Source organism: Cavia porcellus, unplaced genomic scaffold, assembly GCF_034190915.1.
Source record: "Cavia porcellus strain 051 isolate PalLab524CR breed Dunkin Hartley unplaced genomic scaffold, mCavPor4.1 scaffold_1, whole genome shotgun sequence".
Lineage (NCBI taxonomy): Eukaryota > Metazoa > Chordata > Mammalia > Rodentia > Caviidae > Cavia > Cavia porcellus.
In genome coordinates this window covers 154,060,421-154,081,729 of record NW_026947484.1, presented here as the reverse complement: position 1 = coordinate 154,081,729, position 21,309 = coordinate 154,060,421, and the positions used below count along the sequence as shown (strand labels likewise).

Here is a 21,309-nt window from a genome sequence, read left to right as displayed (position 1 = left end):
TACCATAAAATGTAGCCCTTTAAAGTATACTCTCAGTGATTTTAGAATGCCAGAGCTACGTGACAATCACCATTGAGTTCACAGCACATCCACCACTCTGAAAGCGAAACCGTGCACCATCAGCACCACGTACCCTTCCCTGTTCCTTCCAGACCTGGCAGCCCTAGTCTACCTGCGGTCCGTGGCTCTTCTCCCTGGGGCATTCCATGTAACTGGAACATACAATCCAGGGATTTCCGCAGTCAGGCCCTTTCACTTAACAGATGCTTCACTGGCAGTAAGTCACAGATTCATCCACGCTGAGGCATTCAACTGTACTTCACGTCCTTTCTTTGCTGAATAATACTCCATCATGTAGATAGGCTCGTCTTATTCATCCACTCACAAGCTGATGAATGCTGGGCTGTTTCCACTTTCCAGTTACTAAAAATAACACTGCAGTGAACACCTGTTTTTCACTGGGTGTGTGTTTTCATGTCTCTTGGGTATATATCTGTGCTGGAATTGCTGGGTCATATGGTAACTCCATGTTTAATCTTTTTAGGAACTGCCAAACTGAGTTTCAAAGTAGGACTTTAATTATGCCAGTCTGATTGACGGGCAATAAAAATTTCTCTGAAATCATCATGGAAACCTTATTTCTATTTTTAATACACATATGCATATTAAAGGTCATTATCATATAAAATATAATTCTTACTGTGAATTAAAACTCAAAAAGTTTCAAATCTACTCCTCCAATAATGTATTACACTGATCCACTTACCTATTCTTTTATCCATAGCACATTTACCTGAGTATTTTTGCTTTTGGATAATATTTTGATGTTTAGTAACGCAAATACCTCTCTTTTATATAATTTATTTAGTAATTTTTGACATTCTTCCTCAAAAAAATCACATGGTTATTTTTTCTTAATACTAAAGAAATTCTTTTCATTATAATTAAAATGGCTAATTTGGGAGAATTTATATTTTTATGATCTTGCTTCTTCCTCTTCACAATGAAGTAGTTGGTTTGTCCTTACATTCTTGAAACATGGTCCATTTTCATGGCTTATAGTATAGATCCTTGTTAAATATGTTGTAATTATTTTACAATTCTTTTCATTGCTGTGACAGAAACTTTCTCTTACTGCCATTTCAGTGTTTATTGCAAATATAATGACACTATCAACTTTATTTAGCTTCTATCTGCATATCCCAGCAGATTTTCTTACAAACATTATTGTTTATAACTCAAGTCTCTTGGGTTTCTGAGAGGAACCATCATATTTGCTAGGATCACTAGAAAAATAGTAAATAATCTCGCAGTACAAAATGACAACAGTGAGAACCTTAGCTCCTGCCTCTAAGTATAAGCAGCCTGTACTAGAAATGAATTACTCCAATGACCAATGCTCACTCCTCCTATTTCTCAAGCTGTTCCTCCTATTAAAGCCTCTGTCCCTGTTTCTCAGAAGCCTGCATTTCTTGTGCAGCTTCTAAATTGTGCTACAGTGCAGCCCTTGGCTTTAGAGCTCTGAGAAGCAGGGTGTAGAGAGAAGGAGAGTGGTCCTGGTTTCCAAGGCTCTAATACAAATACTTATACATCCACTTAGAGAAACGTATGTATGGCACAAGGCAAGATGCTAAAAGGAACATCAAAAAAATTAAGAATGTTCAGAAAGATAATCAAATAGGATATAAAAATATGTAAATAAATAACTTTAGTTAAATATTCAGGTAGAAATGATGCGTGCTCTAAATAGACATAGTAAGGATAAGTATGATGCCAAAGTACTCCTTACAAGATTGTTTGCAGGTGGAAGCTAGTTATTTACTACTATACTATCATAGTACAGATACAGATTTAAAAAGCTTTTGTGGAATTAGCTGAACCTCATTAACACATTATTGTTATCCTCTCAGGGAAAATTTTTTTTTTTTTTTTTTGGTCTTTTCCTTTTTATCGGTACCGGGGATGGAACTCACGACTGCCTGCTTGCAAGGCAGGCGCTTATGCCGCTGAGCTCAATCCCCAGCCCCTCTCAGGGAAAAATTGCTTTCAAATAATCCCCTAAAGTGAACTCCTAGCAATAAACTATTAAAGACTACTTAAGCAGCCCACTAGTAACAAAGACTAAGCTATAGTACTGGCAAAGAAAAAAAACAAAAACAAGCAATAACAACAGGAATAAATGAAGACTCTGTCCTTGACAGTGACCTTTCCTGGCTACTCCTTGAGGACAGAGTTAATTTTGTTCAATGAAAATAAAATAAACTCAGGGCATAAAAAATTCCAAAAGATTTAAATTATATAAGGTACTAAAGAATTTTAATCATGTTTATAATCCAGTGTTAAAACTGTTTTATATAGCCAAAAATACACAATTTAAAATTTTCACCAGCATCAAAAACTGTCATCTTTCAATTCTGGGTGTATCACTGCAAACCACAGCTGTTACATCAGCCAGGTAGTTTATTAGTTCATTCATGCTATGAAAATACTCCTGACATTTCATCTGGTCAACCATCTTAAAGGTTAATTCTTGTTTCCTCTTTCAGATTTTATTCTAGGTGAGCTGTTCTGGGCAGATTCTGTTTACCTATTCTGAAATAAACCACAAACTGTTTCATTGCTCACTCTTACTGTTAAGAACATATTGACTTGCTGCCTGCTCTGCTGTTTAATTCATTTATGCTGAGAGTCAGGCATGAAGACAGAATTTTAAATGTGACATTTGCAGACTGTTAGGTCATTTAAGCTCTGACAACACGAGGGAATTCCTGACATATAAACTGGACCTGATTACCAAGCACAGATAAGCTTCCCGAAGGAGAAAATTTCTGACTGTTTTTTGATAGTCAGTCATGGAATTTTAATATCAATGAAAAGATCTCTATAGCCAACATTTTAAAATAAAAGCCTCTGTTTCTTTTAATAAGTTCAAACTGGCATGTCTTATCAACACCTATCTGCTAAAAAATTCTTTTGATTGAAAGGATACACATAAAGAGTCAAATAATTATAGTTCATAAAATTCTGACACGAAAGGGCATCAAATATTTCCTATAATCTGTAAGGACCTCAAAAATCTGCTGGGTCTAAAGGCTACAGCTCTAGTCAATAGATCATTTAAAATTATTAGACTCTGGCCCAGAAGGGTAGAGGTTAATGCTGTCAAAATTACAGTACAAAGTCTAAGCTTAAGTACCTACAACACTGCCTTTTCTAAGATTATAAAGGGATGGTATAGTCATTATAATTGGAAATGGGCAAATGCTCATGTTACATTTAGAATTACCCTTCCCAGGGGTTGATAATGGAGCAGAGGGGGAAGCAGCACAAGATCATCTCTCTTTTGTAGCCACCCCAAAGAATTATGCCACATGCTGTATTTGCAGCTTTCTCCTTGTCACCAACAAGTACCACATGCAATGGTTTAAAATGAAAGTTTTCTAAAATTAAGATTTGTTATTAATCCACAAAAGGCAATTCTGATTACTCTGTATTTGACATTAGTAAGAATTCTAGTGTTACAGAGCAAGTAGCATTTCAATGCTGTGCAACAAATGAAACTTAACCGTTATCAGTGCAGCCCAAACAGGGACCGACAGCCTAAAATGCCTTTCAGCTACTGCACATTGATTTTGAAAAATCTAACAAAAGCAATCATTTTTCAGAGATTAAAAATCTTGTCTCTTTCACAAGAATAAAATGGAAAGCAAACCTGATGTATTATCTGAGCTACAGGAAGTTGTTCAGCATATTTCAGTGGTTCCATTAGTTCCTCATCCATCTGGTCTTCCTTGTAACTGAAAGAAAGGAATTTTTAAAAAAGCTAAAGCAAATACTACTTTTAAATATGTAAAATATTTAAATAAATAAAACCTGAAATTTATTAATATATATTTAAAATGTATATTTTTGAACTAACTAGTATTAATCAATAATCTTGAAGAACACTAATGAAAACTTTAAATCATATGAACAAAATGTATTCAAACTATATTTAGTTACTATGTAATAACATTATCTAATATCACCTAATGTTCTTTATTCCTGTCTTTTATACTGAGAATTAAAAATGTTTCAGGAGCCCTCTGATAGGAGATGGTTTCTATCACAGCCCTTCAAAATCTGGCTCCAATCACACCAAAGCTTCACCTTTACCCCCTCGACACTTGTCCAGGTGTCGTTTGTAGAGTTGGTCACTCCCCTACTCCCACTCCACCCCTGCCCCGCTCCCACCTCCCTGTGCGGGGGCGGGGGTCTGCACCTATAGGACCCTCTCTCTTGTCCCACACTATTGCATCTGTTCAGATCAACAACTAATTCTCTCCTTTGCTCCACTTTTACCCATATCAACTGACCTATAACCATATAGGGATATTATTTTTACCCTTAAAGATAAAAATCAGGTTTCATCCTCTGTATAGTCAATGTTCATCATATGATACTCATTAAGTGTTTACTAACATATGGATAAAAAGAAAGAAAAAGCAACTCTCAAAAGTGATTTTATATGGAAAGTATTCCCTTTAAGAGCCACATTTAAAATGAGATGTAAATTTGGCATAATGCTTACCTCCTACAAAACAGTAAAGTATAAAAATAAATTTTTAAAAGTCATCCCAAATGAAAAGAATGATAAGCTTTTGAAATTATTGATCATTCTAGAAATGGTAAACATTAGATTTCAAGAAATAAGTATATTTAAACTTCCTTTTACTTTTTAATTTATAAATTACATACCAATTTAAAATTAGATTTAAAAGTAAACTTTAGAGCCCAGCCCCCGCTTGCATGTGAGCTACCCCGTAGGGACTCTCTCTAACCAGCATGGGCAGGGAGAAGCAGCCAGCCTAGCCCGTGCACAGGCAGGGCGCCATCAGGACCCTCGCTGTGGGCAGCCAGCACTGGCTGCAAGAAGCAGCCAACCACACCCTGGAGAAGCCACCCCACATCCCACTGCTCCTGTGGAACGTGGGTTAGGAGAAACCCAGGTGCTGACACATCCCTACACACTGTGGATGGGTAGCTAACTTGGGAAGTGCCTGGGACCTCACAACCTGCTCATCTTGAAGAACCCAGGAAAATGTCAAGACAAAGGAGCAAAAAAGAATCTCTGGCCTCCAGACCAAACAGAACAAGTCCTGGAGACTTAGACATGGGAGAAAACAGAAGTTGCACACCTAAAATTCCTGAGATGATGTCAACTGAACTAACAAAACTACTTCATGAGGCTGTAAAAGAAATCAGATCGGAAATAATATCTCAGGGAAAAGAAGAAATGACAAATACAATAAAAGGTTTGCTGTCATATCTAAAGAAGTCATCGATTAAAAAAGAGGAGCACAGGAGAATGAGGGAAACTTTGAGTGAACAATATAGAGCAGAACTGGAATTCACAAAACATACTCAAAGAGATATCTGGAAAATTAAAAACTCCATTGAAAGCTGGCAAAACTGCTCAAAAGAAATGAAAGACAGACTTTCAGACATTGAAGACACGATGGCAGCTGGCAATAATGAATGGAAAGATCTCTTAAAAAGAACAAGGAGGGGCTGGGGATTTAGCTCAGCGGCATAAGCACCTGCCTTGCAAGCAGCCAGTAGTGAGTTCGAACCCTGGTACCGATAAAAAGGAAAAAGACAAAAAAAAAAAAAAAAAAAAAAAAAAAAAACAGGAAATAACAATTCAATGGCTGCAACACAAAAATAATTTTAAAATGATGGGTGTCAGTGAAAAAGCAGGAGTCAACACATATAACATGAAGAGATTATTTACAGAATAACAGAGAACTTCTCAAGCATAGGAAAAGGACCTGACATACAAGTAAGTGAGTCATACAGAACTCCAACTAGCCGTAACTAATATAAACCTACACCTAGACACATGATCATCAAGACCCCAGTAATTCAGCACAACAACAGAATACTAAAGGCTGTGAGAGAAAAGAAACAGATTATTTAAAGGAAAGCCCATCAGAATCACAACAGATTTCTCAACCCAAACCATCAATTCAAAAAGAGTTTGCAGTGAAGTATTTCAAATCCTAAATAAAAAAAAAAAAACCTTGCAACTCACTTGATGTGCCCTGCAAAACTATCCAAAACTATCTTCCTAAATTAATGGAGAAACAAGATACTTCCATGACAACAACTGAATGAATTCATTACCACCAAACCAATACGAAAAAGAATATTGAAGGATACTCCAGAGAGAGACAAAAATGACCACAGTCCCAGGAACAGCAGCAGAGTGGGATCACTGAAAGGGGCAGACCACTGAATGGAAAGGAAAAGTAGGGAGCCAAAAAAGTAGACAGAAAAAGGCATAGCAAAGATGAACCAGTACACGTTGGCCATAACCATTTATGTAAATGACCTTGATTCATCAATAAAAAGAAACACAGGCAGAGTAGATTAAGAAACAAGATCCTTGGGGTTGGGGATTTAGCTCAGCAGCATAAGCACCTGCCTTGCAAGCGCATGGTCATGAGTTCGATCCCCGGTACCAATAAAAACAAAAAACAAAACAAAACAAGAAACAAGATCCATCAATATGCAGTATATAAGAAACACATTAACTTGAAAGGAAATTAATAGACTGAAAATCAAAACAGAGAAAACAATGCTCCATGCAATAGGGAACCAGAAAAAAGCAGGGGTAGCTTGCTCATCAACCACAGAATGGGTAAGAAAGATATGGCATTTTTATACAATGGAAAGCTACTCAGCGATAAAGGAAAATCATGAGGCTCTTGTAGATAAATGGTTGCATAATGGTTGTGATCACGCTCTTGGGTAACATGGTTTGGATTCACATGGGTGAACATCATGCTGTTTCCCTAACATAAAAACCTGAAGGAGTTAGTATGATCCTAAATGTACAACAGACAGCGTGAACGTGGAAGGGAAGAAACATCTAAAAAGGGAAGGTGGTAGCCACTGTTAATTCCCGATTATTTTGTTTTAAAGTCCTGTAATATTTTTGTTGCTTTGATTGGTTTTATTTCTTTTGATTTTATTATATCTGATGGCATGGGCAGCTGTTTTGAAGATGACAAGATAGTTTATAGCCATTGCTGATTTCCCATTATATTATTTTGAAGTCCTGTCTCACTTTCACTGTTTTGTTTTGATTTGATTTATTGTTTTATTTTGTTTGGTTTTACTTTTTTTAAAAAAATTTTAAAAAACATCTAAATTTCAAATTTTCTTAGAAAATAAATGGAACAAGATTGGCTTACGGTTTGAGGACTACAGTTAAAGAATCTGAAATCTAGAGTCTCTCCTAAGAAAAGGGCAGATATACAAGTAAACAAAATTTTGTACATCAATAGAGAGCTTCAAGAATCTCTTCTTTAAGTAAAGTACATCTTGCAGGATTAGCACAAAAATAATCTGGGAGAAACTTTAAAGAGTCTTAAAATGATGGGAAAAACTGTTTCAAAACATTGTTCATAGAAACAGAACGTGGAAAGGTGGATGCCAGGAGCCAGGAGAAAGAGCTTGCATGAGCAGTTTCAGATTACAAAATGAAAAAAGTTCTAGAGATGGCTATGGAGGGGGCAATGATTATGTGACAGTAGAAGTGGATTTAATGTCAGGGAACTGTCAAATGGCTAAACAGTAAATATTATTTATATATAACTGGCTGAATTGTGCTCCTCCCCCCACATTCCCAAAGTCACATTTAGAAGCCCTACCCTTCAGTACCTCAGGAAGAGACTACGGTATTCCTAGTGTGGCTCCTGAAAGAATGAACCAATGTTCCGGGAAGTCTTCAGGCTGCCTTTGTTGAACAAGTCTGGTGTCCTTGTAAGAAGAGATCAGGACACAAGATAGAACAAAGGCCTCCTGAAGACACCAAGGGAAGCTGTCATTTATTTAGAGGACAAAGAGACGCCTTGGGAGAAACCACTTCTGCAGACACCCCGGCCTCTGCTCTGTGGGGTACAACACCTGTTCCTCATGCACCTCGTCTGCACCTCATGCTGCACCTCATGCAGAGCTGCGCCTCATGCAGCTCTGTCACGGGAGCTACATCTCACCACACATTAATACCGTCACTGCCCAAAAAACAAAACTTCGCTTTAAAGCATTTCACAATGTTTTAAAAGTCTGTCCACATTTTCATATATAAAAAACTCAAAGACAGCAACAAAAGAAAAAATAAATGTTTAAACCTTTGTATTTCCAAGAACACAATCAAGAAAGTAAAGAAACAAGACCATACCTGGAGAGGGAGAAAAATTTTAATGTTCTGTGTATCAGAAAAGGGCCTTATCAAGAATATATATTAAAAGTATAAATCAGTAGTAAAAAGATTAAGTAACTCAATGAAAATCTTTTCCTTCCTCATCAAGGAAATTCTTCAGTACAACCCACTTATTCCTGTTTGCATCTTTTTTACTGCAGACGGTGGTGGGAAGCACACAGTGATGAATCAGTTGGATGACACCCTGGGACTTCTGTTAACTCACCAGCAGTTAGGTACAAAAACTGAAATTAAAACTGCTAAAAAATGGATGATGATCACATCACGGACATTAAGGACAAAGAAACCTGAAAAGGTCACTACTTGTTATTCCAAGAACCTAAAATTACTACATAGAAGATGGAATTTTGCATTCTACTTGCAAAATGTTTCTCAAACAACATAAAAATATTTCTTTAGTTATACAAAATATTTGAAATTTGGAAAATCACTTTAAGTAACCTTTAAATGTCAAGAAACTTAAGAAAAATTCTAAACACATTTCTGTTTTTATATATTACTTTTTGGTGAACCATTAAAAATAAGTAGCAGCTATCATGGCAGCACAGATCCAGGTATTTTAGCATTTTCCAGTCACTGATAGGACTGAAACTTTTCTTCATAAACTGCAACACTTTTCAAAGCTGCATGTGGTGCAATGACCCAGAAAACCTGGGCAACATGAATCTATAATTTTTTACTTATTACATATTTTATCCTCAATTAAATTTTATTGAGAATTTTTGTTTACTTCCTTATATGTTGCTGTAAGAAAGCTTGATAGCAATTTGATATTTTTCCATGTAAATTATTCAATCTTACTATATTTTTCTTAACTTTTTGGATAATTATTACTTCTTGTTTTTATCTTGGAGGGCCACATGCCTTTTTTTCCCATTTCCATTTTAAGCTCTTATTAAGATACATCATAAAGGTTGGTTATTCTGGACCCGTTCTCTCAGGTACACAGGAGACAGTGGTCCTTCTATGTGGAAATATAGATACTTTATTTCCAAAAAGTTTTGATTATAACTTTAAATGTGGCTTCTGCTCATTTTTCATTGGCTTTTCTAGCTCAAGCATTAAATTAGATATAATGGATCTTCTGTCATTTTTTACCTCAGATCCTTTTTATCTCTCTTATTCCAGTGTCATTTCCTTGGCTCTTTCATTTCTATTCTTTGTGTCTCTAACTGAACTTTTGGTAATATCCATCTTCCCGTGGGTACTCTGTAATTTAACTTTTCACTTCTGAAATGATTTGCCCTTTTTTCTTTTCTTTTCCTTTTTTCATGTTGGTCGATTTCTTTCCAGAGTTCAGTCAGCTCCTACTTCACACATCTTCCTGTGGTTTTATCTATACAGAGTGACAGTTGTTAGACGCCTGGCTCACGGTGTCTTTTCATAATGCAACAGCTGGTTTAATAGAGGTGATTCAAGTGTGAGTGTTGCCTTCCAGTTTTCCTCTGTTCTGTACTTTTATATCTTTATTTTTGCTTTCATTCTTTGTCAACGTCCACATACAATTTAGTAAGAAAATTTTAGCTTAATTTGCTATCTTATTCTTACAATAACGTTGTATTTGAGAAATGTCCTTCTTTCCGTCTTGAGGACTATTTACATCGGTTTATTCCAGTTTGGCAAGGGCAATTTATCCAAAACGCTATAGGAAGGGAGGGCGTGACAGACCAGGTTTCTCAGTCCTAGAGCGCCCTCTTCTGTTCAGGCTCTTTGTGGCGGTGGCGGTGGCGGTGGCGATGGTGACGGAAGAGTGTATTTTTTAAATACTATCTTCCTTCCTTACAGGACTTCTTTCTCCTTTCCTGCTGCCACTAACACTCCAAGGGTAGCTCTGTCCCCACCCTGCCCCTCTGCAGGATGCCTTCCACGGTCTGAGAAGCAGCGCTTTCCGAAGGCTGCTCCCCCCACCGCTTGCAATGTCACAGAGACCACAGGTGCTGCTTTTAGCTTACGTGTTGCTGTCACACCACAGACACCTGGAATTCTTCTTTTGTAAACTGGTAAAGTTCTCACAGTCATCCTCGTATTCCTTTATTTCATATTCTGAGGCCTTTTAAGGATCTCCTTATGGGACATCTTTTTCTTTAATCTCTTTTCAAAGTCCTTCCTTTGGTCTTTTAAAATAATTTTTAAAAGGAATAATTTCAGCATGAAAAAGCTTCACAAAGTGCTTTTGTGACAACAAAAAGAAATTTGTTTACTCAGTGAAAGGATTTTAAGTCAGAAATGGCCATGCTACCATTTCAAATGAAAATGTGATTAAAATACTGTCTAAATCTTCGTAAATAAATAAAATGCAGCTGGCAAATTATGCACCTATGAAATTAGTCTGTACAATCCCTGTTGCTTTTGTGTCCTTTTCTCTTTTTTTCACAGATGCTCACTGTCCTAAAAAAATCTTTTTCCTCCACGCTCTCCAAGCATTCCTGAAATAACACACAAAGTTGTTTGCAGGTCATGCATATGTAAGGTCATCTGTGACTCAGAGAAAGGTTTTATCCTTTTTTTTTAATTTAGAGAAAAGAAGCAAAACAAAAAAAAATAAAAGGAATACAAAATTTCAAAAGAAATGATTAGTCAAAAAATTAGCAGTAAGAAATCACTAGTTGAAAAATTACATATTGTTATCTTAGAAGTAGTTGTGTAAGTTACAAAATCAAAGCATAAAAAATGTACAAACAATGACAGTACAAACTATTCTGTTTGATGAACTAACAAAAACTTAGTAGTATGGTTATCTGTCTTGCACAATTAAACACACATACAGCTATAATCTTTAGAGCACTGTCTCTTCCGAGAAAGGTTTTATTCTACAAGGCCACACTGAGATCAGATAATCCATATTAAAATGACAAAGCTCACAGTAGGCTAAAGCACAAGGCACTGCCAAATGGTAAAACTAAACTCTAAGAACAGGAAAACAGTGACACTGTGCTCTGTGAGATTCAAACTAAAAACTAAAAAGGTCAATAAGTAATTTAAAACATACTGTGCAATCAAAAATCATTTAGAAGAAATCTTCTACTTACTATACCGAAAACAAGAATCTAACTTCATGTTAACATCTTGAACACAACAGATCCAAAGAATTGAAACTAAAAGTATGCAACAGAGAAACAAAATTAGTTTGTCATTCCAATCGTTTTTTTAAAAAGCACAGAAATTCTCCCATGGTTAAGCTACATTTTTAAAAGTGTTTTAGGGTTATAGCTGACAACACACGTGTAAGATACAATTGCTATACCCAGGACTCTCTGATATTCCTCAAAATTTAAAGACACTCTAAAAGAAAACAGAACTCTAATTTAGTGGTCAATAGGGACAAATGCAAAACGCTATTTCAAATCCAGAAAGGTGCCAAGAGTCCCTGAGGATTATTTTGTGTGAAACGGGTTATAGAGCTTTGAGAAGATAATCTCCAGCCTCACCTCCTTTGAAAGATCGCCCTGCAAACTCCTCACATCAGCATTCGTCTAATTCCCAAACCAAAAGCCTGTGGGAAAGGCAGGAAGATCTGACCTTGGCTACAGCCTCTTCTAAAGAGCACCAGGGAGGTGCCAAGCCACAGGAAGGAGATGTAACGTGAGGTAGCGGTCATATTAACTCTGCAGAGAACTAAGGTCACATAAATTTAGGCCCGAATGTTGAAATTTAATTTACTGTCAGCTACAGTGCAAGCACAAAGGATAGCTCTCAAGTGACTGGGTAAAGCTGATTTAACACATTCCCAGAAAAGCCAAGTTCTAGTTCTCATGTGAGGAACTTCCGCAGTAACCTCGTGTCTAGCAGAAGCTGAAGGTGGGCTCCTGTAAGTTCACACAACCTGCAACTTGTACACCTCAGGATCTATCTTCGTAGCACCCTGGCAAATCCTAATGTAATAGTGAGGGAGCCTGAGGAAGATATCAGAAGAAAGAACAAAGAGAGGAAGAGGAGAAATGAAGATGAAAAAGGGAAGAAAAGGAGACGGAGCAGCAGAATCTCAAATGTATTGAGCTTCTACTCTGTATTCTGTCCCATCAGGAGTTAAATGTGGACTGTACTAGTCACTTTACTTTGTTTTTACTAGCGTATCTGTGTACACATGAAAAATATGTAGAACATCCATAAATCATTTCATTAATAAATGATACTGTGTATGATTCAGCCCGATGTTTTCTCATTTGATTACATAAGGCCAAGTATGGCTTGTCACTTGTTCCTGTTACGTTTCATGAGCTAAAAAATGGTCTTTATATTTTTAAATGGTTGAAAAAAATAAAGAATAAGATTTCATGACAAGTGAAAATTATACCAAAGTCAAAGTTTGGCACTGCACTACAATAGTATTTGCAACCAAGATTCTGTGCTCCACAAAGGCTAAAATACTTCCTGTCTGCCCTAAACAGAAAGGTTCCTAATTATTCTGTGTGAAGTTATTCAGAAGCAGGCTTGCTGGGGCACATATCATGCACATTTTAAATTTTTCTAGAAACAATAAAAAAAATTATCCAAAATGGCTTTCAATTTACACTGTCAGCAGAAATGTATAATCTCACATTTCCTTCCTCATCAGCAGTGAACTTTTAAGATGAAATAGTACCTCAGTGTTTTAATTTCCATCTCTCAAAAAGACTTTTAATATGGTCACCAGATAGGAATCTTTTTTTCTCTCCAAACCGTATTTCTTTTGCTTATTTTTTATTGGATTTCTCTTAAATCAATATGCAGTTATTTATTCTGGATGAAACTTTTTGGCATACATGTTGCAAATCATTTCACCTTTACATTCTCTCTCTCTCTTTTTTTTTTTTTTTTGGCTATATATATTTTATTTTTGTAAACACCATCAACTTTTTCTTTTATTAACTGTGCTTTGGGGAGCATGAAACCTTTCCATACTCCTAAATTTAAAAAGACATTATCCAAGTTTTGATGTTTCCTTCTTTTACATTTAGATGCTTATCACATTTACAATTTGCTTTTATGTACAGTGTAAAAAGTAAATCTAATTTATTTTTTTTCCTCTGTGGCAATCCAATTTCTTCAGTGTGAATTTTAAAAATTTATCTATCTCCAATCTCTCAAAGACCGTATCTTGCATATATTGTTAGGATGGCTCTCTGCCGAACCCTCATGCGAACTGAACCTGTGTCACTTCATTCCAGTCCTGCCAGCTTTGGTCTGAGTCGGAGCTACAGCTACCGCCTCGCCCACCACCCACCCACCACCCCGCAGGTTCCATAGTGGTCTGACGGCCCGCATCAGCCCATATAACTCTGGGGCAGTAATGGGTTGACGTTTGTAAACGCTAGATTTTGTATCAAGGAAAATTCTTATTCCTTAATTGTTGGCTCGATTGGATCAACTTACAGACTGTCTGGCTCATACCTTCAATTTTAAAACTTTTGAAGGAATCTCGAATCAATTTCTGATATGACACTGAAATCTTCCTTGGCAATGGTGAATTCACCAATCTTCCTTTTTTAAAATGGAAACTTTCATTTTAAATTTTCTGTAGCTATTATTGAGTAATTAAAACTTTATATGCTTTTCTCTTCCTGGTGAGATAAATGTCTTATCCTTCATTGTCTTCTTGCTAATACTAATGTGCTTTCTTTAAGTCTATTTTACCTAATGTTAAAATATTTTTATAAGACTTCTTTTGGTTAGTTGTCGCCTGGTAATCTTTCTATTGTCAGCTATTTAGTTTACACTTTCTGCCTCACTACATTTATTTTTACACTAGTTTGATCTCTACTTAAAGTGGCTGCCACCTGCATGCCCGGAATACCAGCCATGCCCAGCCTAAACACTGTTAAGAGGCCAAGTCCTTGCAGCCCCTCTTCCTTCTGTGAGCCAGGGCCATCTGGGGGAAGCCAGTGGTGCTATTCATCAGACAACGTTTACTTCTACACACCTGCTGTCCTGGCAGCTCAGCTATATACTTAAGGAAATTTTTCTTAATTTGTAGGGCATCTTTGTACAGTGTTTTTAACACAACAGTTGCTCTAAAAAATGTAGTCACCATTTTAATTATTCCTTATTATAAATTCAAATTACTTCCCTATTTCATTTATATTAATTTCTCATTCTGAAAAAGTGACATGTTACATCTCATTCTGAATAATACAGAGTATTCTTTTATTGAGAAACATTTCCTTCTAATGAAATCTGAAACTCTGAATGTCAAAGGTCATTAAAGTCGTCGTGTCTTCATATCTAAAATATAAGTAGGATTTCTCATAGTCAGTGTAAATTCAGTGGCAAGTTTCATGTGCTTATTTATTACCAAAAGCTGCCTCATTTTTCGGATATTCAAAGTTTTACTATGCCTAATCTTCAAAGAAATATAAAGAAAACTAGTAAAAGATGCAAGACATATTTTAATAATTTTCTACAATTTAGAAGATGTGCATAAGAGCATTTAAGCATACAAGTACAAATTCTGATGACCATCACCTGTTTTTTAAAACATAAGTCTGAGTTTACACTTTAATTATTTAACAGATTTTAAATGCATACATCACACTCATGCAAAGCAATTACAGCTGTTATGGTTACAGCTTTATGACTCACCATATAGCTCACTATTACCTGCTTAGCTTGGTACCTTCAAAAAAAGTGCAAAAATTGCCACAAAGCATACATCGTAATAGAGATCTAAAATACCAGGTTCCTGCTCTCTCTCTCAATACATGTGCTGTAAATATACATTCCTTTGGTATAAAAAAAATAAACATTTTTGTAAGTGAGATATGCTAATTGTACTAAGACCCTGTTTAAACTGCTCGTCAAGTATCTCGGAACTTCTGGCTCTGGAGCAGAAGCCACGCAAACAAGATGCACCGCAAGGTGGCTCTCAGTCCACGCACACACTGGGTTATCTATCACCTGACAAGGTCAGCTCTTCTGTAGCCTGTGAACTCTTACATTTCATTCATTCATTTTTGTTTATTTTTCACTTTTTAGAACATTTAGTGGGAAATATTAACATTACAAGATGAAGCCATCAGATCAAGGCAGAGAAAGACTTTAATATTAAAGTTAAAATGACGTCAATCAATCTCATTACAAAAGGCATTCCTTAACATAATAGGTCAGAATGCCAGCAAATTACAGAAAGCATGAAATCTGGAGTATCACTGAGTATGAGGAGAACTGTGTCCACATGAATTTAATCAGACAAGATGCCCAGTGTTGGTAAATTAATGTCATCTGCAGCTCAAATGAAAATGGTCATTAAGATTTTGTTTGATGAAGACACAAGGTTTTCCTTTCTTACATATATTTTAATTATTATAGTAAAAGTACACAGTAAAAATCAAACATTATGGGGCTGGGGATTTAGCTCAGCGGCATAAGTACCTGCCTTGCACGCAGGCAGTCGTGAGTTCGATCCCTGGTACCAATAAAAACGAAAAAGACAAAAAAAAAAAAAAAAAAATCAAACATTATTCTTTTAATTTTCAGTTTCTTTTATGAGAAAACTATTTTTGAAATAAGAATTTTATTTACCTAAAGGAATTTACCTATCACATTTATACAAAAATGTGCTTTAAACAACACTATCCATTTAATAAAAATCTCAACAAATGACTAATTTTAGTTCTTAGTTGTATTTTGACTTTATTTTGCAAAGTGTATCATGAAATTTCAATTTAGTTATTAACCGCCGACAGTGCCAGTTTTTCCATAAGATTAAGGGCTGTAACTGACAATCTCAGGGTCCTGTTGCCAGGTTCACTTTCCTCCCACACTAATGCCATAACTAACCTGAGCAACTACGTTGAAGATAACATTATGGGGTATAACAACCACTGTTAAATTCCTATCGTCTTGCTTTGAAATCCTATACCGCTATTGTTTCTGTTGTTGTTATTTTGCTTTTGTTGTTATTGTGTTTTTGATTGTTTGCTTCTTAATTCTCCTGGTTTTTTTTTTTTTTAATTTTAAAGAGAAAAAAGAAAAGACAGATAAAGTCTAGGTTTTTTTTAAGAACATGAGTAGTTGAACATGAGTGTTATAATGTCAAAATGTGCATTCCAATAAACTACAGTAATGAATTAAAATCTATAAGAGAATTATTAGTAAGATAAAAACAGAGAGGGAAGCAGAGTCCTGAAACAAAGTTGTTTCACTTTGGGGCTTTTGTGGGGGAGGGGCTCAAACCCACATCATGGCACGGGCTAGACCAGGGCTTTGCCACCACTGAGCCATGTTCCTTGCCCCCAGAAGTCTTTAAACAACCAGCTGCACAGGTAAGCACAAGAGGACCAGGTGAACAGGAACTCCTGTCAGACAGGCTGTGTGTGACAGGTTCTAATACAAATGCTAATCAAGCTCCCTATAGCCACTAACTGGCAATGTGGTAATACCTGGCCTACTTAAAAACCAAGTAAAACATCGCACCACGATTTCAAAATAATGGCAATTTCTAAAATGGAATCACAGATTTATACTATTAATGTGAGTTCTGTCTCTTGCTTTACCTAAGAGGTAAGGACCTCATAGGTCAGTCTTCTAGTAATTGGACTTACTTTTTCCCATTAGATTAGAAATACAGATTAAACTATTTTACTAGTTAACAAACATTTGTCACCTACATATCTTATATTTTTCTTGTGAGTCTTCAATTTCTTGACAAAATATTTAATAACATGCAAACTAATATATACATTAGAAAGATATTTTGAAACTATTCTATAGATCTACTTATGTATTCAGTTTCTTACAGCAAAATGACTGCACACACAAATTCTTATCACCATTTCTTAAACTGATAACTCAATATCAAAAGTCTTTTCTTGTCAGTGATCTGAAAAAACACATCTTATGATCTACTTGAAGACACACTCAGCCTCAGTCTCCAGCACTGAAAGAGGAGATTCTTGTACACGCACAAACACATACTGCTGCTGCCATCTTTTGGTACAATACAGTTTCCCAATTCTTTCTAATGTTTCTGCAAATGAAAAGTCCTCCCAAGATGAAACAACTTGTTAATATTAATAAAAGCAGAATAGATGATGTAAGCAGATGGCTAAAATGTAGTACAAATAAAATTCCAGCATTAGTTTTTACCAGTACATGTGATTAGCTTCCTCAGTAATGCTGAACACTTACCATGTAACAATATTTACAGCCCAAAATTAAGTGTTTTATAAACAAAGCACAAATTAATTCTCTTCAAGCTTACATAAGGTAGAGTTATTATTCCCATTTTATGAACATGGAAGCAGAATAAAAGAGTTTAAGTAGTTTGCCAAGGTTTTACAGCTGGTAAATGGCAGATCTAAATTCAGGAGCTGATTCCAATGGTCTTCCTTTTTGATTATTATGCTGTAATACTTCAATAATACACATTAAGTAAATTTTTAAACTATTTAGAATATTAAGGCTTAGTTTAGTGGAACAGAGAGATACTAGAATTATTTTTTGGTTCTTTTACTTTAGTGCAATACAAGTAGATATTTATAAAGAAAACATAAAAACACAAAAAATAAATTCCATAAAAGTTAAGATATTGCTTGTGTGATATGAGAAATGATTACTTTTAAAAGAAAGTAAGCCAACAATTCAGAGTAAATATGAAGTAAAAGAGTGTGTGTGTGTGTGCGTGTGTGTGTGTGTCCATTCTTCCTGGACTTGTGTATTGGCCCCACCATTTATTAGATACATGTCTTTAGATAGATTTTTTTAACCTTTTTCATCTAACATGGAGAAATCGCACCTGCTCCATAGGCTTGTCATGTGAATTTAAGGACACTGAAGCAAACATATGTCAAGGTACATCCCCAGTCACTTTTTGGGGCTCACCTCATCCACATGGAGTAGGTCCCAAACAGCTATAATTTTATTACGTATTCTTTACCTTTGCCCATCTGGCTCAAAGATGCCTGAGCTTTGACTCAACTAGATTAGTCACAAAGCCTTTTGTGCAATTTAGAATAAGGAATGAACAAGATCATTTTGCTATATAATAAACAGAAGAGATATAAATCTTCAGAACACTATCAATGAATTGTCTGAAGAACTCAAGAAAACAATCCCACTTACAACAGAATCAAAAATAAATAAAATAGGAATAAATTTAACCAAAACAGTGAAAAATCTGTACAATGAAAACCATAAAATATTGATGACAGAACTGAACAATACATTTTCAGATGGAAAAACACCCTAGGTTCGCGGGTTTAGAGAATATTAAGATGTCTGTACTACCCAAGCAATTCACAGATCCAAGGAAATCATTATGAATTATAACATTTTTCACAGGAATAGAAAATCAATCCTAAGAATTGTATAGAACCACAAAAGACTCCAAATAACCGAGGCAATCTAAAGCAAAAGAATGAAGCTACATTACACTGTCCGACTTCAAAATATACTACTACCAAGCTACAGTCATCAAAATAGCACAATTCTGGCAGAAACATGCAGACCAGTGCAAAAGATCAGATATCTCAAAATTACTACCCACACATCTACAATGCGTAAGTGATTTTCAACAAAAATGTGCCAAGAATACATTGGAGAAAGACACTCTTCAATAAGTGGTAGTGGAGAAATTGGATATCCCATTTAGAATGAAACTGAACTCTAGCTTCACTTCAGATACAAAAATCAACTTGAAAGAGATCATGGGTAAAACCTAAATCTACCCACTGACTAGAAGAAAACAGGGAAAAATCTTGACAAAAATCTCAAGAACGGGGCCAGGGATTTAGCTCAGTGGCCTAAGCACCTGCCTGGCAAACGCAAGGTTGTGAGTTGCATTCCCAGTACCAAAATAAAAGTCTCAGGAGTGATTTCTTGGCTACCACCAGGAGAGTACAGGCAACAAAAGCAAAATCAGATTCTGAGGGTTACATCAAACTAAAAACCTTTTGCACAACAAAGGAAACAACAGAGTGAAAAGATAACCACAGAATGGAAAGAAATATTTGCAAACCACAAATCTGAGACAAAGTTAAAATCCAAAATACCTAAGGAATTCAAATCACACAACAGTAAAAATATAACCCAATTAAAAACAAGTAAAGGATCTGAGTAGACACTTCTCCAGAAATGACACATAAATGGTCAACAGGTATGTGGAAAAATGCTCAACATCATAATCATCAGGGAAATGCAATTAAAACCACAATGAAGTATTACTGTCAGAATGACTACTTTCAAAAAGATAAAAGATAACAAGTATTGGAGAATAGGAAATGCTTGTAACAGCAAAGGTGGGATTATGAATTAGCACCACCATTACAGAAAACAGTACAGAGGGTCCTCAAAAATCTTAAACACAGAACCACCTAGTTAAGCAGCAATCTCATTTCTGGATTAAATGTCCAAGGCAAGTGGAACGAGTGTGTCAGAAAGGTAACTGCCCTCCCACACTCACTGTAGCACTATAGCTCTATCTTGCTTAACATACCACGTTTCCAAAAACATACAAAAGCCAGTCTTGCATCATACAGCTACTCCGTTCAGTTTTATGTACCAAAGTTCTCCACCAGATCTGATTAGCAGTATACACTAGACCACTACATAAAATAGTTTAAGACCAATTGGAATTAAGGCATTGCATTATTTCCTTAATATATAGAAAGTAATATTTTTGAAACAAAACTATCAAATTTAATAACCCTGTATTGATATTTTGACCTAAGGTATAAAAAACATACACAAATACATTCTAGTCTATCATTCTGTTAATAAAATATGGGGGGTTTTGCTATGCACACTATCTAATCTTTGGTGAACATACTTTTCTCTCAATCAACTTTCAATTATAGTTCATATTTGCATGAAAATAGTACCACAAACATTGAGATAATATTTGTGGCATCTAAAAAAAATCCTGGAGTCCATTGGGAACTTTGTTCTCATAAATTACATTGAATAAAGTATACCAATAACCTTTTTAAACAGGTGGGAGCCTGACCACACTGCCCAGGCTGGCTCCTAACTCCTGGGTTCACGTGAACCTCCTGCCTGAACATTCGAAGAAGTAGGTGGGATGGCAGGTGCAGGCCACCACACCAGGCTCACCCCACCATGCAGCTACAGCTTCCAAAACAAAATCTTACAAACACTAGGGGGTGCTCCAATGCAATGCTACTTGGTAGCCGGCTTTTCAACTGAAAATAATTTTCTCCTCCAAGGTAAATTAAGACAATCTTCAGCTAATTTTTGCTTTCAAACTAATGTACAGAAGGAACTGAAAGCAAAATTCCATTCTTCTAGAAGACATAACAAAACTTAGAAATCATTTCTGTTATTCAGTTGTTACATATTTTATACTGTATGTTGATAGAATGAAAAATAGGCATATAAGTATAAAAATGGTCCTTGCCTATAAAGAAAATTCAATGCTTAGATGGTTAAGAGAAGGTAAATATTACCATTTATAGGCTTAAGTTTAAGAGAAATTGTAAAATGAATTTGGTAAAAGACATGAAGCTAACTGTAAGTATTAAAGTATGGCCTAGCTATTTTTTAAAGACAATTTGAAAGTTGCTATTTAAACAAGAAATTTTTTAAAAATCACCATAACATTTTAATTGCTATTTTAAAACTCTTTTTAAGCCAACAGTCAAAGAAACTGGGGGAGGGGACATTAAATTCTTCAATCACAACAGAAATAATGAAAAGAAAAAACTAAGTCTTTTAATATTCAGAACAGAAATCATTTTAAATCTTCATAAAGATTTTATGTTTTTTTTTTTAAATTCATATCTACCAGTCAGAAGTTCAGCTAGAAATACCTGAAATTTTCAAAACTGAAAACTTTGTGTGTTGCATTGGGTAATCCAGGAAAGTTCTCTGGATATGAGTTCCCAATGGCATTAAATGATACTAAATAACAAAGTTGATAGTCAATAAAATACACTGCTGTAGATTTCAAGAAAGTGGTTATCAACTTGAGACTTTATAAATGCTAATAACGTATACTTCCTTTAAAACAATTACAGGGGAAGAAACAGAGCACTGTGTATGGTTCTAAAACTTACACAGATTTTTCTAATTCTTTCAAACGTGTGCACACTCACTACTCATATGTA

At 35.6% G+C, this 21,309-nt stretch overlaps 1 protein-coding gene across 3 annotated transcripts in view; it reads right to left on the bottom strand.

Moving 5' to 3' along the window:
* The window catches only part of Pigk (phosphatidylinositol glycan anchor biosynthesis class K), an 88,934-nt gene that overhangs the window by 21,914 nt on the left and 45,711 nt on the right, over window positions 1-21,309 (bottom strand). For all 3 annotated transcript variants that reach the window (XM_023561278.2, XM_003478811.5, XM_063258080.1), the window contains one exon: window positions 3,713-3,797. In XM_023561278.2, the coding sequence (XP_023417046.1) occupies window positions 3,713-3,797 (85 nt within the window). The remainder of the gene's footprint in view (window positions 1-3,712; window positions 3,798-21,309) is intronic.